The following is a 17778-nucleotide window of genomic DNA, read 5'->3' as shown; positions in this document are numbered from 1 at the left end:
GACAGCAAGGAGATCCAAACAGTCCATCCTAAAGGAAATCGGTCCTGAATATTCATTGGAAGGACTGATGCTGAAGCTGAAACTCCAATACTTTGGCTACCTGATGCAAAGAACTGATGCTGGGAAAGACTGAAGGTGAGAGGAGAAGGGGATGACAGAGGATGAGATGGTTGGATGGCATCACTGACTCAATGGACATGAGTTTGAGTAAATTCTGGGAGTTCGTGATGGACAGGGAAGCCTGGCGGGCTGTAGTCCATGGGGTCGCAAAGAGTCGGACACGACTGAGTGACTGAACTGAACTGAAATGCAGCTGGGAAAACTGGAGAACAGAATTATTTAGAATAGCAAAAGACTGGAGATGGATGTCCATAATTATGATTGGTTACATAAACTATGATATATCTATCTAATGGAATACTATGGTATAATGAACATTAAGTAGATCTGTATGTGCTAATAATGAGGGTGTTCTAATTCTGTTTATTCTTTGAAATAAACTGATTGGAATTGTGAGTAAAAGGGAATTAGCAAGCTGCAAAGGAGACATTCTAAGCCTTGGGGCTCATACGTTCTCTGAACTTTTTATCCTGAACGCACAAAGGTAATTTTGTTTGAAAATTAGGCATCACTGAATAATGTAATCCCCACTAACTACAATTTACCAACTCAACTCCAATCTAATTTTTCCCTCCAAGTAACTTTTAACCATGTTAGTAAATAACCAAACCAACTACTATCAGGGATTTGGTTAAAAAAATAATTCTAGGGAATAATGTGAGGTCAGTACATTTAATCCTAACCCTCTAAACCTTCTGCATTTATAATGGCACCAGAGATAAGAGAAAATATTCAGAACTAGTCCTTTCAGGTGCTACAAATTCTTCAGGAAAGTAAAACTAAATTGTGTTCTATTGTACTCTGCTCATCAAAGCAGGAAAATATGCTAAAACACATGACAAATATTTGAAATGGGAAAGTTAGAAAGAAATCCGCCCCCCCTCCCCGCCCCAGCCAATCCACAGTAAGCCAGAACAATCAACTAATGAAAATAATCTGTTTTTCCAAGAAGTCTGGTAAATGTGCTCTGTAAGGTAACTAACTCATTGTTTATTTTAGTTTCAAGTTTACTCACTTCAAAATAACGGGCTTCCTTGTGTTTAGTAAAATGTCCTCAAAGATTCAGAGAATATAAATGGTTAATACAGTTACTGTCATACTGAAACATGTACCATACAGATTCCATACTAGTTATGTAACCCACAGCACCTAAGGAACTTGGGACTGATGAAATCAGCTCGCAGAAACGGGAAGCAATTCATTACTTTGTATAAACTATCCATTACTGTGACCCGTGTTAAACAAAACTACCTGCAAAGAAAAACTCTAAAAATACACAAGTAACTACAGGCTTACATTTTGTTGATGTGTATCAATAACAAGCTGAGATTTAAAGTGCACTATGAAATCATGGGAATGTATCGAAAACAATAAGGAAGTTCTAATGTGCACTCTGAATGCATCATTACCTCTTAAAAATATAAGAAGACCAAAGATTGTGTATCACAACTAATATTTAGTTGACTATGCTGGTTTTCCTCTCTTGCCTTTGGAGAGCAACAGTTATTACCTGTTGGGTGAAACTTAGACTTTCCTACCTATCATGATGATAATTTCAGTGAAATTTATAGTCCAAATGTGATAGGGTAAGGCATAGTAATAAAAATTTCTTTTATTCATGGAGAAACCTATTGGCAAAAAAAAAAAAAAAAAAAATCACTGAGGTCAAGGAAATATACCTGATTTTATAACACAGCTGTGCAGAGAAAGTTTCCAAATTTGTGTATATGACAAAACATTTTCTTATGTTACTGTCTTATTAAAGAAATAATTTCTAGGCTGGCCAATTCATTCTACTCTAAGGAAACAATTTCATATATTTCACATTCTCACTTGAAATCTAACAGAGTCAACATTTGGTAATGAAGCACAACCACATTTTCTTGACTAGTATAGGAAAGTAAATATACACACTGTGACTTTTTATACAGGGTATGTTTGGGGGACTGGAGACAGTATTTTGATGTTTATTTCTCCTGAATTTATTATTATTATTAATGATCTTCCAGAAAGGAAGTTAGGAAACAATTTGAAGTATAGCCATAAGGTAAGGAGCATGAAGTTCAGGCGTGGTTTGTGTACAATTTGTTTCATAAAATAGGCATTTTATTTTTAAACAGAGTAAAATCTAAAAAAGAAACCTTCAATATACTTATACTGTTCAGAGAGCTTATGAAAGATGCATCCATTTTTCTGGAGTGCAGCAATGATGTCTATCTGTTATGGCTAAATGAAGCCATGATAAACGGTACTTCAACATCTTAAGAAGAAGAATGGCACTGCTACTTTCCCTATTTGCTTATCAGCTGAGCCCACCTGCTGTGATAATGGCAGGGTACTTCCTACAAGTTGAAAACAAGAACACATTGCACACAGCTTTTCCTTTCATATGACTGCCAACGTCGTTAAGACATGTTAGAGAACATGCAATAGAAACCAGGCAGCATTCAAAGATAAAGTTGCTAGTAGTCAAAACACAGACCTAGGAATAATCCTAGTTTATCTCTTCTCCCCAAAGGCCACGTTTTCCTCTCTTTAGGATAAGGCTATTCAGCTTACTGAATCATATGTATGCAGTTTATGGCTTCTCAGGTGGCTCAATGGTAAAGCATCCACTTGCCAAAGCAGGAGATGCAGGTTTGATCCCTGGGTCAGGAAGATCCCCTGGAGGAGGAAATGGCAACCCACTCCAGTGTTCTTGCCTGGAGAATCCCAGAGATGGGGGAGCCTTTTGGGCTGCCGTCTATGGGGTTGCACAGAGTCGGACGCGACTGAAGCTACTTAGCAGAAGCAGCAGGAACTATGCTAATGTATTTTATATACATAATCTCATTTAATGCGTAACCTTATCAAGTAAGTTTCTTTTTCCATAGATGAGAAAACTGAGATTTAGTTACAAAGTGATAAAGATGAATCCATGCAGGGTAACGTCAGAGCACACTGTTGTTATTGTTTAGTTGCTAAGTTGTGTCTGACTGTGTGTGACCCCATGCACTGTAAACTGCCAGGCTCCTCTGTCCATGGCATTTTCCAGGCAAGAATACTGGAGTGGGTTATCATTTCCTCCTCCAGGAGATCTTCTTGATCCAGGGATCGAAACTGCATCTCCTTTGGTTCACTGAGCCACCTGGGAAGCCTATGCCATCCATTAATTACACCATATACTTGCAGACAAAAGAATTTCTTAATAATTATTATTGTTTGGTGATGTAACTCTGTGGTTGAAACAACTGCTACCATTATTGTTAGAGACAGGCCAATATTTACAAGTGTTCCAAATCATTCAACTTCAGAAATAACCCTAAATCCTAAGAAAGAAGACCCTTCAAAGTTGATACTGAAAAAAAATTACGCCACTGCAACGTTTTGCATATGACAGATGACATTCATGAGACGGACCACTGTTACCATTTTTCATTCATGTGAATTATATTCAGATCTTCTAGGACAGATTTTTCTACACTTTAATTACCCAAATATAAAAAAAAAACAAACAAAAAAAGTCATTTCATGCTTTTAATCTACACTTCAGGGCTGCAAATTACAAGGAACACTTGCATATCTGCATTGATATTTACATATGATTACACTTATACATTTGAAACATGGCTTCAAAATCTTACAATCCATGCTTTTCAAGCTTTTGTCATTTTATACACTTCAGATTTATTTTATTTTGAATGTAAAACGTTCTTCTCCTCAGCTTAAGATCTCTTGGAATCTACTTCTTTTTGAGTCTTTCAGATTCAGAATAACTAGGAACTCAAACAGAAAACTAATGATGCTCAAGCTGCTCTGGAGTCCAGCAATCTATCACAGAGTCCCTGTTATTCTGAACTGAACAGTGTTTTCCAGGTAGCCCCAGAATTCAGTGAATGGTGACAATAGCAAAGCCACCCTCACGTCTACAGCTCTGATATTCTCACAACACCATCCTGGCCTCTGGCAACATCAGCTTTCTATTGGTTAATAACAGCAAAGTTACACAGGATCTGAAAGTATGGCTTTGCTGACCAAAAATCTTACTTGGCAATTTCTTAAGCTTGGAGTTGGAATACCCTAAGCAGGTCAGGAAGTAAAATCCTGAATTACTTGACGATGGAGTTGGAGCTTTTCTAAATTAGAAACTCCAGTCTTTAAAAGCTTGAATCACTGGAGAGGGAGGGAGGAGTCATTCATTGTGTTTATTGATTGTTTTCTGGCTTGTTCATTTGTTCATTCATTAAAGACATATTGGCACCTACGATACACCAGATGCTGTGGTGAGAGCTGGAGACAAAACAGTGAACAAGACAAAGAGTCTCTACTTTTAGAGAACTTGAAGTCTAATGGAAGAGAGATTTATGGCAAACACACACTAGGCAGAAGGCTATCGGAAATAAAGGTACAAGAGAAACATAAAATGGGCACAAGAAACCTCCTCATCATGGCCTAGGAACCTTTGAAAAGGGCCATGGAAAGAGAAATTATTTGACAAACATTCACTGAATACCTGCATAAGCAAAGTGCTGATGACAAGAACTCGGGGTCAGCCAGGGAGATCAGTAAAAAAGATTCTTCCCCGTTTAACCTTGATGAAAGATGCTGTGAAACGTGTACGCTTCAGTTCCACACACGAAAACACCACTGTATACTTGTATGAAGACAAAGCAATGGTATCCATCACAGGGTTTCAGACTAGGGAAGGCCCCATGGCAGGGCACATGCTGGGGGCAGCACAAAGCACCAGACAACACGGGATTTCTGCCACAGAATTTGTCTCAGGAAACCCTCCGAGCTTCTAGGAAGTCAAAGGAGAGGCATGGATTATGGCAAAGCACGTCCCATTTTATCTGGCAGCAGGCAGATCCAACAGTTGGGGAAGCTAAGACCCCATGAGATAGAGATTAAAACTCAGGAAAACAAGCTGTTAACACGCAGCAAAAGGTTAGGCCCAAATAACTGAAGGGAGTCCATAAACCCCAATACCAGCTTTGATCATAAAATAAGTAAGAATCTGTCCTCCTTTCAATTCAGGAAAAAATAACAATGTATCAGAGATGTACCCATGTTATCTTTTCCCTCACAGGTCTCTGAAGGGGGTGCTCCGGCTCCCATTGTCACCCAGACACACCAGCTCCCTGAGCAGACCAGCCTTCCTCGTGTAGCCACAGTATCTCCTAGGCTTAGTCGCTCCCCACCCTGGCTCCTGAGTCTCACCTCGGCCTCACTGCACTTCTAAGGCCTCTGTTCCTGCAGAGCACAGAGAAAGGCCAAGTGCCTCTGGGAAGGCCTTACCACCCCTACCAGCCTGCATTCCCAAGCCTTTACACATTCCTGCCAGCTCTTATTATGCTGCACCTGACATCCAAATATCACTAATTTATCAATTAAAAATGCCCCATGGTATCTGAAAATACTGCACGATGAAAATAGGAATCACATACTCTGTTACCAAGTGCAAATTTTAGTCACCAGCTTAAAAAAAAAATCGCTCACTTCAAAGGGCCATAATATATGTAACTAACTCTCAACTAGTTCAGAGATATATATACATTATATATATGTACGCACATGCACACACAACACACATACACTGACTCTCCCCATTCCCCTCATATACGTGTGTGTGTGTGTGTGTGTGTGTGTGTGTGTGTGTGTAGCAGGGCAGGAGAGGGAGAGCAAATAACAAAGAAAATGAGGTAAAATAATAACAGTAAGTCAGGATAAAGTGTATATAGCATTCTATGTACTATTCTTATTCTTGTAACTCTTTGGTAAGTTTGAAATGATTTCCACACAAAGTTATAAAAAATGAAGTACAGTCCACCACTGCCCTCTATCCCCCAGGCGTGGCACTTCTAATTCCTTTATCTTGCTCCACTGTTTTCATCAAGGTCGTCTCTCTCACCTTTGAACATAGTAATTTCTGCGTTCATTATCACCTCCCCCTGGCAGACTATGACCTCTAAGAGGGCAGGGCTTCTTCCCTGGTTCGTGGGCGCCTCAAGTCCGCACCAGGTACTCCATGACAGTGCAAGGGCGCAGCACACTGAACAAATGGAAGGCCGAGGGGCGGTGCCCCCAGGTCCACTGCCTCATCCAAGAGCCCCGAGCAACTCCCCTCCCCAGCCACAGTTCAGGGCTGGAGGTTTATTCTGTACACAAGTTGAAGGAGAGAGCTTTCCAGGCGTGCAGAAAGGCAGGGAAAAGGGCCGTTCATGGAAAGGAGGGCTGAGGGAAAGCCCAACATGAATGCTGACACTTTCACCAGCCTCTCACACTGTCTCACTTCAATGATGATGCTTTCGGGCAGGAGATTTGAAGGTTTTAGGGGAGATACTGAAGGGCTCTAGAGAAAGAATGCACTGATAGTGACGCTGGGAAATAACACCCCCCCCCAAAAAAAAGTTAGGATACCTATCCCATCATGCTGCTGTGAAGCTGCCTAGTTGACAAGGCCCACACCCACACAAACCTCCTAGGATTTCTGGTGCTTCATTCCTAAATGTGAACAGATAACAAAGGAATGTCAGACACTTGAGGAAGCTTCTATTATAGATCAACATAAGCAAAAAGTGATAAAGAAAATTCAGAATGAATAGAGACAATGCATGATACAGCAAAACCCCCCAAATCTGCTTTCCTCAGAGAGAGAAAGAAACACCCACAAAGTTAAAAAAGACTCCACAAAAAGAGAACAAGGAACAAGAAGTTATCTGTATGAAGGCTGAAATCAAAAGTTTAATTAGATGGATTCTAAGGTAAGGCTGGGAAATTATCCATTTCTCATCATATAGAACTTTAAAAAGAGTGAAAGATGAACAATGGAAAATGAAATCCATCAACAGAATCTTTTCTGAAGGTTTAACATGTGAACAATCAGAAAACAAGTAGGAAAAAAATACGAGAAAAGTTTTCAGGATGTAAGAATGCCAGTTTCCGGATTAAAAAGGATAAACAACCCAAGGAATGTCATCACAAAGCATAATAATGTGGATAAAGTGAAGATTCCAAAACTGTCCAGAGAAAAAACAGGTCACATGAAGAACAAAGAACTCGAAATGGCACACTTCTCAAGGCAAAGCTTGGAGAACGGGAAGCTAGGCAGAAGCAGTAATGGCGGTGATGGGGTGTGGGGATGCAGAGCCATCTGCCTGCCAAGAACAATTAGAAAAGCTGGAAAAAGTTTTTGTTTTTTTTTAAAGTGTCTTTGGAAGTATCAAAGGCAGAAGGGACCTGGAGGGCCAAAATTCTAGAGACAAAGGGAAACTCTGAGAAGTGTGCTGAAACAGTTCTTTTTAGTCATTTACCAATTTGCAAGCAATGGCTACACAGCCAAGAAATTGAAGAGTTTCTGGAAATCTTCTGTGGCTCAAGGGTCAAAACTTGGGCATTTGGTGCCCATTAAAGAAAAGGGATGCTGGGCTCTCAGTGGGAACTACTAATTGGCTACCCCTTACAAGCAGCGGTGTACCAGGCCCTGATTCAGCCCCATTCCTCATCGTATTAAAGTGACTGATCCTCATTATAACTGCTGTGCTAAGTCACTTCAGTCTCTTTGTGACTCTATGGGCCACAGCCCGCCAGGCTCCTCTATCTAGGGGATTCTCCAGGCAAGTACACTGGAGTGGGGTGCTGTGCCCTCCTCCAGGGGATCTTCCTGAGTCAGGGATTGAACCCACAACTCTTAAGTCTCCTGCATTGGCAGGCGGGTTCTTTACTGCTAGCGCCACCTGGGAAGCCTGACTATAACTGCTAGTCAAAAGCACAAGTAAATCCTCTCTGGAGGAAGACAGAAGCCTCATATTATCTTAATAATTTTTCATATATCAATATAATGATAGGTATTCAGCTGAAGAAAAACTTAACAAGCAGAGATGATTTATTTCAGTGTCAACTGGTCTGGGTCATGGGGTTAGCAGATATTTGGTCAAACATTACTCTGGGTGTGTCTAGGAGGGTGTTTTGGATGAGACTAACATTTGTGGCAGTAAGACCTAGTACAGCAGACTGTCCTCCCCAGTGTTAGTGGGCCTCACCCCATCAGTTGAAGGTCTGAGGAAAACAGACGTTGAGTAAGAGAGAATTCCTTCGGCTTGCTGACTGTCTTTGAGCTGGGACATTGGTTTTTTTCCTGTCTTTGGACTCGAACCGAAATACTGGCTCTTCCTGGGTCTTGAGTTGGCCTGTGTTTGGACTCAAAACTTCCACCACCAGCTCTCCTGAGTCTCCAGTTTACTGACTCCAGTTTTTAGGACTTGTCAGCCTCCATAACTGTGTTAGCCAATTCCTTATATTTAGTCACTTTCTATTGGTTCTGTTCCTGTGGAGAACCCTAACATACAAACATACTGAGGAACAAGACAACATAATTGAAAACAAAGAAGGAGAAAGCAGAAAAGAAATGTATAGACAAGACACTTAGACAATGGCATTATCAGGTACAGTTTTCATTTTTTATTTCAAATATGTCATCTCTGAATTTTTACTTTTTAAGAATAAAATTGTACTTTAAAACACTGTTGACAGTTCAAAGGAGAAAGTCAGACATGAACTTCAAAATAACCATGATTAACATGATCACAAAATTAAGTGACAAGATGTAGAATTTTAGGAAATGGTAACTATGAAAACAATAAAATAGAAATTCTATAAGCAAAAAATAGAATGAATGAAACTGAGAATTCAACAGATGGATTTAAAAGAAGTATATTTATAGCTGAAGAGAGGGTTACTGAACTAGAAAATAGGAAAGAACAGCCAGATTGAAGCAGCGAGAGAAAACAAGTTACTATGTGAAAGTTATACCTCAATTTAAAAATAAGCTCAAAAATCTAATAGGGAGAATCATATAAATATGTAATACCTATAATGCAAGTTGGAATACACAATAATTTTGAGAAAAAGGGTTTATAAAGGAAGGACAGTAAAAATGACTGGGAAGAATCACGGAAGAGTTCACAAAGAATTTGCATTGAGATGACTCGAAATGGTGGACAGAAGCCATCTGTTAGGTGTAGTAGGAAAAACAGAAAGGAAGTGCACATATGAGTTAATACGAGATAATAATAGGAAGGAGTACTAGGTATGTACAGGGCTGGCGTAGGGACTATGGCTGAAGGGGACAAGTTGAGACCACCTCTCTGAGGACCTTGAGGAGAATTCCCCTGGCATCATCAAGAATCAGCCCCAAGATTTTATGAAATCACTGCTGAATCCATGTCAATCAGCATTCATACGACATGACTGCCCTCTGCAGTAGGCACAAGCTCCTCAGCACTTTTCTGAGGGTAGCAAGTTATGAAAGAGGAAAAGGCTGACTCTCTAACACTCAGCTTGACTTACACAGAAGCGCCCATAACTATGCGGGTGAGAGAAACAATTATTGGTTGCAGTGGAGCTTCTGGACTGTCTACAGACTTCATTCGTGTGTTGTTTCCTCTGGTCTCTTATGACTGACAATGGGAAATTATTTACTGTCTGGTTTCCGAGCAACAGGTTGTCAGAAACAATGCTGGCCTTCAGTCTTTATCCATTTGTCAGTATATCTCCCCGATACCTGATAAAATCTAGCTTCTTCCCAACCAAACACAATTGGTCTGAACTGGCTCGTATTGTCAGATCTCAAAGCAACCACATTTCGTTCTTGTGAAGCATCTTTCATTTAGTGCCTGCTAGGCTTTTTCCACTTCAGGGAATTTTTTGAGGCCTACATTGCATATTGTTCACAGATTTTCCATAATAGCAAGAAGGGAGGGTAGACCAGCCTCATGCACACAGGGAAACCATATTAAAGAGTCTTTTCCTTTCTTAACCATCACATTCATAGTTCTCATCTCCACAAACTGACAGACTTGCAAAGAATCTTCTGGCTGGAATAAAAAATAGCCACAAAAAAACAATCTCACAGAATTTTGCTCATCTGTTTCCACTTTCTTCTATGTTATCTCTTCACTGACTGCTATGCTCCATCCACTGGGGCTCAGGATCTGTTCTTCTGTGAACATCCAGTTCATTGGCAAAATAAGGTCTGAACGTAGCAAGGTACGAGCTACGCTTTTCGGACCTGTATCCATCCAACTGCCAGTTTATTCACAAAGACAACAACTTTGACTTAGCATGTGCCACTTGCTCGCTCACACCCCAGGGCCTCTTAAAGTCCTAGCCCTTATGAAACTTACAGTCTGATGAGATTTGAAATAGGTCTGCTTCACCCTAGCAGCAGGATTGAACGATGATGCTGATCCCAACCTGTGATTTTGTTATCACGTTCAAAAACTAATAACAATCATGAGGCAAGCCAACAAGATATACACCGATCCACAACCCAAATTATTTTATGAAGGGGGAGAAAGCAGGGTTTATTAACAACAACAACCAAAAAAAAAATTGCAAGGAATGGAAAAAGCCTAACTAATTGAGTGGAGTTCAGTTCAGCTCAGTTCAGTCGCTCTGTCGCGTCTGACTCTTTATGACTCCAAGGACTGCAGCACGCCAGGCTTCCCCGTCCATCACCAACTCCTGGAGCTTGCTCAAACTGAGTGGAGTAGGATGAGTTAAAAAGCTAGGATGGCTGCTACTGAGATGCTGCTGCTGACTGAGAGCCACTGTTGCTTTCAGGGGTGGGTTTTCCTGCAGAGAAACCATGAAGTTGATGCTACCCTTTCTTTCCCCCTGTGATTGTTATCTCTTGCTGTGGAACAAGTTACCAAAAACTTTACCTCTCTGAACCAACTTTCTCTTATGAAGTCATAAATTCAAACTGCTTTTTAAAAAAGGAAAGATATAAAGGAAACATATAACCAGTAAATTATTACAAAAATACGTGCCGTTAAAAGAAAATTTTAAGGGTGAAAATTACTCTAAAACACAACATTCAAACACAATCTCTGTATTCATTTTATTTTCAAGCTTTTAAATGCATGTTATCTCTTGATATATAGTTGTGCTCTGTATTCTCTTTATTATTATAGCAACCTTAATATTCTACAATTATCTTTCATGTCTTAGAATGTCTTTTGTAAATATACTTTTAATAATTGCACATACCATATTCAAACTTTCCCTCATAGTTGGACATTAGGATGTTTACAATTTTTGATACAAATAATATTTGTACATGAATGTGTTACTTTTGAGATTAGTTTCTTAATATACATTCCAAAGAAAAGAATTAGTAGGCTCAAAGGCTATGAACACTTTTCATAGGAATTACTTTTTTCTGGTAACACATGATCATTGCAAAAAGTAGAAACAATATAGTCTCCACTTCCTATACACCCTTACTTCTACCTCCCCCAGAGACAGCCACTGTAAGCCACATGGTATTTACCTGTTCAGACTTTCTAAAAATGCATACAGAGGTAGACACACACAACACTGAACTTTTTCTTTAAAATACTGCAATAGCAGCAACTCATTTTGATAACTGTTGAGGTACATTCGTCAACATCAAGTAATACCATAGTCAATAGGGTCACTATTAACTACTACCATACGCCGGTTTATTAAGCACTGTGTCATACATTGTGCTAAGTACACATTTCTGGATAGACTTTATTCTAACTTCCTCAGTGAATTATCTGTACATGTCCTTTGCACCTTTATCTGAGAAGCTGCTATTCTTTTTCCTGAGGTCCAAAAATTCTTTTTTAATAATAAGACTAGTTAGTGGCTGAGAACATGGACTCTGGAGTCAAACAAATGTGGGTTCAAATTCTAGCACACCCCCGATAAGCTGTCTAACCTTGAACAAGTTACTTCTGTCCAAGTCTCAGTTTCCTCATGTATAAAATGGGAAAAGAATAGCCTCCTTCAAGAGTTGTTGAAAGAATTAAGTAAGGTCCTTAAATTATAATTATAGTAATATAATAAATAATAATTATTGTAAAATGGCTAATAATAATTTAATCTTTAATTATACTCAATATCTACAAGGAAATTAGATATCTTAAATACATCCTAATAAATAACAGTACACTTTTTAAAAAAACTTTTTCCTTACCTTCCTGAAATTTAAAAATATATTAACTTTTATGACTGGAAAGAAAAGCCTTTAATTTAGAGAAAGGACTCACAAACCAACTGTAAAACAACATTCTAGGGACTAAGAAAATCTGAATATGAACTATATTAGATAGTACCATTAATTTTGTTAGGTGTGATGACATGGTAGTTATATAAGAAAAAAATCCTTCTAAAAGATGCACAGTGACGTTTTTAAGGGTGAGATATGAGGGCTTTAATTTATCTGAAAATATCTGAAGAAAAAAAAATAGGTAAAGAGAAAATATTAGTAGCTATGTTACTTCAGATAATGGCTATCTGGATATTTATTATACATTTTTTTTCATTTGAAATTTTTCATAATAAAACTTTAAAGTCATCAATTTTAAAAGACGTCTCTTTTTCCTTTCTATTATTATTAGTTTAGATGATAATATTCACACTTCTACCAAAATGGACTGCAACTGAAGAATATACCTTAAACTGCTTAAACACCCCTCCAAGGCTATGCCTAAGTTTCACCCGTACAAGCTGGGGCACCAGTGATTAGATAAAGGTCCTCTTCTGTCACTAGGAGAATATTCTCAAAACTTGTTACAATGCCACATATATAATTACTTCATTGCCTAAACATATAAAAATATAGACAGTGGAGTTTGCTGGAATGCAGAAAGTCTCTGCGAAGCATATGACTGAGAACTTACACACAAAAAAGCAGGGCTTAAATCAGCATCCGCTGACAGACCTCTGCCACCTTGTTGCTTAAATCTTGGAACTTGACTTCAAAGAAATGAGAATGAAATATAGTCCCATCCCAGGCCTGAATCACTGAAATGAGAAAATCTGTCTTGGTAATGCTGTTTCCCTGTATCAACACCTTTACTCAAGGGGACTAGCTGTACCCATGGATAAGATCCTAGGTGCAAAGAACTACAACACATGAAATACAGAAAAGAAGATGTTTCTTTTAGATAACTTGATAAATATTCCTCTCGCTTCCAAGGAATGATATGAGAAGACAGAGATGACATGTCATGAAAAGACCAAGGACAGATTTAATTGTCCATAACATCTTGAATATTCTACATTCCAATCTTTTGGAGAAAGTTCTAGTTCTCAAACTAGAGCATGCACCAGAATCACCTGCATGCGTGTGTGCTTAGTCGTGTCCAAATGTTTGTGACCCAAGGACTGTAGCCCACCAGGTTCCTCTGTCCATGGGATTGCCCGGGCAAGAATACTGCGGTGGTAGCCATTTCCTTCTCCACGGGATCTTCCTGACCCAAGGATTGAAGCCAGGTCTCCTGCATTGAAGGCAGATTCTTTACCATCTGAGCTACCAGGGAAACCCCAGAATCACCTACAGTACTTGTTAAAAACACCAATTGGTGGGACCCAGGCCTAGAGTTTAAGATTCTTAAGTGGTGCTGAATAATTTGCATTTCTATCCGATCCCTGATGATACTGATACTGCTTTGAGAACTACTGGCTCAGATAGATGAATCTAAAACCTATGTCATCAAATATATTCTACTCACAACTACTCCTGGACCAAGAAGAGTGCTTAGTTGCTCAGGAGCATCAGACTCTTTGCAACTCTATGGACTGCAGCAGCCAGGCTCCTCTCTCCATGGAATTTTCCAGGTAAGAATACTGCAGTGGTTTGCCATTTCCTCCTCCAGAGGATCTTCCCAACCCAGGGATCAAAACTGTATCTCCTGACTCTCCTGCATTGGCAGGCCAATTCTTTACAACTGAGCCACCTGGGAAGCCCCAGGAAGAGGTGGTGATAAAATGTGTTTAAGCAGTAAATGTAAGGCTTTCTCTGGCTAATAGCCACTTCACTTCATCTGCCCTATCTGTAGTGAGATAGTAAACATATCTCACTAACTCCTAATACATACCGAACTTTTAAGAGGATGCGGAGAATTTTCCACATCTAATAGTCTATTTATTATGGACCACAAATACTAGAATGGCTCAATTTTTAAATCTGAAAAGTGTTCAGAAATTCTCAGATGAAATGCATTAGATAAAGTACCAAGTATTAACATGCATGAAGAATGTTCTATTATAAACTCCTGTTTTCACTTTCTTGCAGCTTTCCAAAAAATTAGCCCTTTGTGGTGAAATTTTCCATGCTTGGTTTCAGCCCAAAGGTGATTTTTTTTTTTTTTTTGCAAAGTTTGAGAAAAATATATTAAATAGTTTTTGAGTTATGAAAAGATGAAAAAAGCCCACACAATTTTTCCACTTTGAAAGCAATTTCAGGATCTTTTTTTTTTCATATGCAGATAACTGAAAAATGGCTGAAGCTGAAACTTTCCACGTGTCTAGTTTTCAACAAGGCAGTCTGTGGGTAATTCAGAAAAGACAACGTGTGTGTGCACACATAAACAGACAACAAATATGTATTTAAAATATACATACATGATTAGAAAAATAGCATTTAATCATACTCTGCACAAACCTTCCCTAGAACAGGGGATTTATGAGAGTCTTTCACAAGCCAGAGTAGTTGTTGACTGCCTGACCCCTGTGGTTTTCTTGCACCCGGGTTCACTAATGGGTCATGCAGACACAACTGTAGAACTACTGTGCACTGTGTTTGCAGAATCTTCCAATTCCCTTCACATTCTATCCTTCCTTTTGCCCCAGCTCAATTCTAGGTTTCTGTTCACCGTCTTTAATTTCTGCCCTTGCCTGTGCCTCAGTACCAACTCCCCTGATCTTCCATGATTCAGACATTCAGCCATGTTCTTGCTTCTCCCAGTTCTCTCTTACTTCCCTCAAAAGCATTCACCCACTTCCCACTAAAACCTCCTTGTGTATTTGAAGAACTCAAGTCTTAAATAATTAACAGTTGAAACCTTAAGTTTAGGTCAAATAGGTTTTGACGGTTTGTCAAAGTAACTTGCTCTAATTATTCATAATCATAACTTTCCTAACTAACTCACCTGAAGGCCAACGATAGGAAAGCTAGAGAACAGAATATAAAGTCCTAGTTTTGCCATTAACTAGCTAACTAACATATGGATAAGACATAACTCCTTGGAACTTTGTTCTCCTTACCTGTAAAATGGGAAAAGATTAGGTTGTTAATAGCTTTGTTACACGTGAACATGTTTTGTAAATTTCAAATGAATTTTGGATAAACTGTATGAGTAATGACAATAACTTCAATTTTTAACTGTTTCAAGTTTCTGGGCTCATATGAAGAACCAAGCACAAGGCACAAAAACCCTTTTGCAAGGACATGAAGATTCAGAAAAATCCAAGTATTCAAGTGTGTAGGCTTAAAGGACAAAGAGGAGGAAATCTGTTCCAATAAACATTTCTATTTCATTTTCAGCACCTCTCTCTCTGCATGGGCTATTCCCGCTAGATGCTAAATTCTCTCCCACTTACAGGGAAAAGATGTTTCCTAGACCAACTTGTTCCTTAAGTTATTATCTTATCTTCTCCACTTCACCGGCCAATTCCTGGAGCACCTAACTTTCTTCAACCTCCTTCTCCCATTATTTCACTAAAAATGTTCTCTTCTAGGTTATCATTGACCTTCCGATTACCAATACCATAAGCTTTAAATTTTCCTTCTCTTCAACTCCTTTACCTTATCCCAGTTATCTACTCCTACCTAACACACCATCCTCAAATGTATTGTTTCTGATTCTGTGGGTCAGGAATTCAAACAGTGCTCAGCTAGACTTTGGCTCCACATGGCATAGACTTGGGTCACTTACTTGGCTGCTTCCCATAGCAGATGGAAAGTTTAAGAAGGTTTCACTCACTTCTGGGGCCTCATGATCCCCTTCTGGGTGGCTAGCCTGGGCTTCCTCATAGTTTGGTGGTCTCAGGGCTGCTAAACTCTAATTTGGCATTTGGCTTCCAAGAGGGAGAAAATGGAAGCTCCCAGTCCCCTTAAGGCCTGGGCTTGGAAGTACCAGAATATCATCTCCTCTGTATCCCATTGGTGAAATGAGATCACATACCCAGCCCAAATTCAAAGGGGAAGGGAAGGAGACTAACCTCCTGAGAAAGGAATGGCAAAGAACCTGTGATCGTCTTTAATCTACCACATACCTTTGCCTTTCCAGACATTCTCTTTTCTCTTTTCTTCACTTCTGTGGCATACCCTAGTCGAGGTTAATGACCTTCAAGTTCCTTACCTTGACCCACAATTCTATATTGTAACCTAGGATTTCAACACATACTCGTAAAAACACATATTCAAAAAACATTCCACAATACATACCTTTAATAACAATAAAATTAATAGTTTCCATTCTATTTTACTTTATTTTACTTTTATCATTTTTAAATGCTGTTTTAGTGTTTACAAACATATGTTTCCCTTCTCTGAAGAGGACTATACTCCATGGCCTCCCTGCTGGCAGACTTGTTCATGTGACTTTCTCTGTCCAGTGTAGTATGAGGAGTGACAAATGTCACTTCCAGGCAGACATTTTAAAATGCAAAGTGTGGCTCACTATTTCCTCTTTATTCTCTGCCATGAGAAGCTATTTCATCAACCTGGGTTCTGGAATAAGAGTGCATGGAGAGAATTACACGAGGGCAGCCTATCCTCAAAGAGTGACAAGCAAATTTTTATTGTTAAAAGCCACTGACACTGTATTACCAAGGCATAGTATACCACATCTTGACTAATCCACAGGCTCCAACCCACTGAAGTGAATTCAGGACCCACCAATGGATTGCAGACAATTGTCTGGAAAATTATAAATTTTGCCTTTTTCTCTGCTTCCTTCTCTCCATCCTCCTTTCCATCAAATGAAGTCACTTTCCTAATACACATCTATGACCTGTTTCTTTTCTCTCTTTAACAATGTCCCTGGGTGAATCCTGTCTATTGTCTTCATTATTTCTCATCTGAACTAGCCAACTTGTCTATTCACTTGGTTGTTTACTTTTGATTCTATACTATTTCCTTTTCACTGAGAAGTTAATTTACCCAATGCATGACTACTATTATCACAGGTCCTTCAGTGGCTCCATGCTGTCCAGAAAATAGAGTCCAAACTCTCTTGTACTTGCACTCTATCAGCCTAGGTTCTCCTGCCCCATTGCTCCCTTCATGCACACTGTGCTGGTTCCCTTACAGTGCCCAGGGATAAAAACCGTTTCTTTTTTTTTTCCCCTATACATTTCCTACTGTTTAGAATGGATAGCAACTCCCACCTTGCCCAAAAAAATCCCCATCAAATTCTATTTCTAAATACTGACTCATCCTTCCTCTGCTCAAACACCTGCTCTTCAATGATGCTTTTGTCTGATCTTTTCAGTTAGAAGTCCCCTCTCTTTTCAAAACACTCAGAGCCTCATGATACTTCATTTTGCCTTCTGCTTCTTATCAATTAATCTAGGGACAGGACTCTTGACATCAGTTACTTTGAGAAATGAATTATCTTCTACTCTTCCCCCACCTCTGGATTATCTTGACTGTTGAACACAATTTAGTGTAATCATATAAATGTTTCTCTCTAGCATGTCTAACTCTGCAGACAAGCAGGTTCACCAGAATAGTGTAAGTGTACCACAAGCTCAATGACCTCATTTCTTTCAGAGTATTTGAATTTATTTTTTTCCTAACGTAGATGAGATGTACTTCTGATTCAACACATAGATGAGATGATCCAACATGCTATTTTA

The 17778-nt window shown here is 39.2% G+C and overlaps 1 protein-coding gene across 9 annotated transcripts in view; it reads right to left on the bottom strand.

Annotated features, from left to right (window-relative positions):
• LDAH (lipid droplet associated hydrolase) overlaps window positions 1-17778 on the bottom strand; it is a 90402-nt gene that overhangs the window by 34169 nt on the left and 38455 nt on the right. Inside the window, exon 5 of one of the 9 annotated variants that reach the window (XM_055540850.1) lies at window positions 4778-4900. The exons of 5 other annotated variants lie outside the window; for them this stretch is intronic. In XM_055540850.1, the coding sequence (XP_055396825.1) occupies window positions 4793-4900 (108 nt within the window). In that variant the 3' untranslated portion in view covers window positions 4778-4792. Of the gene's footprint in view, window positions 1-4777; window positions 4901-9511; window positions 10735-13152; window positions 13413-16245; window positions 16649-17778 lie in introns of those variants that run through there. 3 more of the 9 variants (XM_055540848.1, XM_055540849.1, XM_055540853.1) reach the window with 3 other exon arrangements.

This window comes from Bubalus kerabau, chromosome 11 (genome assembly GCF_029407905.1).
Source record: "Bubalus kerabau isolate K-KA32 ecotype Philippines breed swamp buffalo chromosome 11, PCC_UOA_SB_1v2, whole genome shotgun sequence".
Classification (NCBI taxonomy): domain Eukaryota; kingdom Metazoa; phylum Chordata; class Mammalia; order Artiodactyla; family Bovidae; genus Bubalus; species Bubalus kerabau.
The sequence above is the reverse complement of the archived record's forward strand: the minus strand, read 5'-3'. Positions and strand labels throughout refer to the sequence as shown.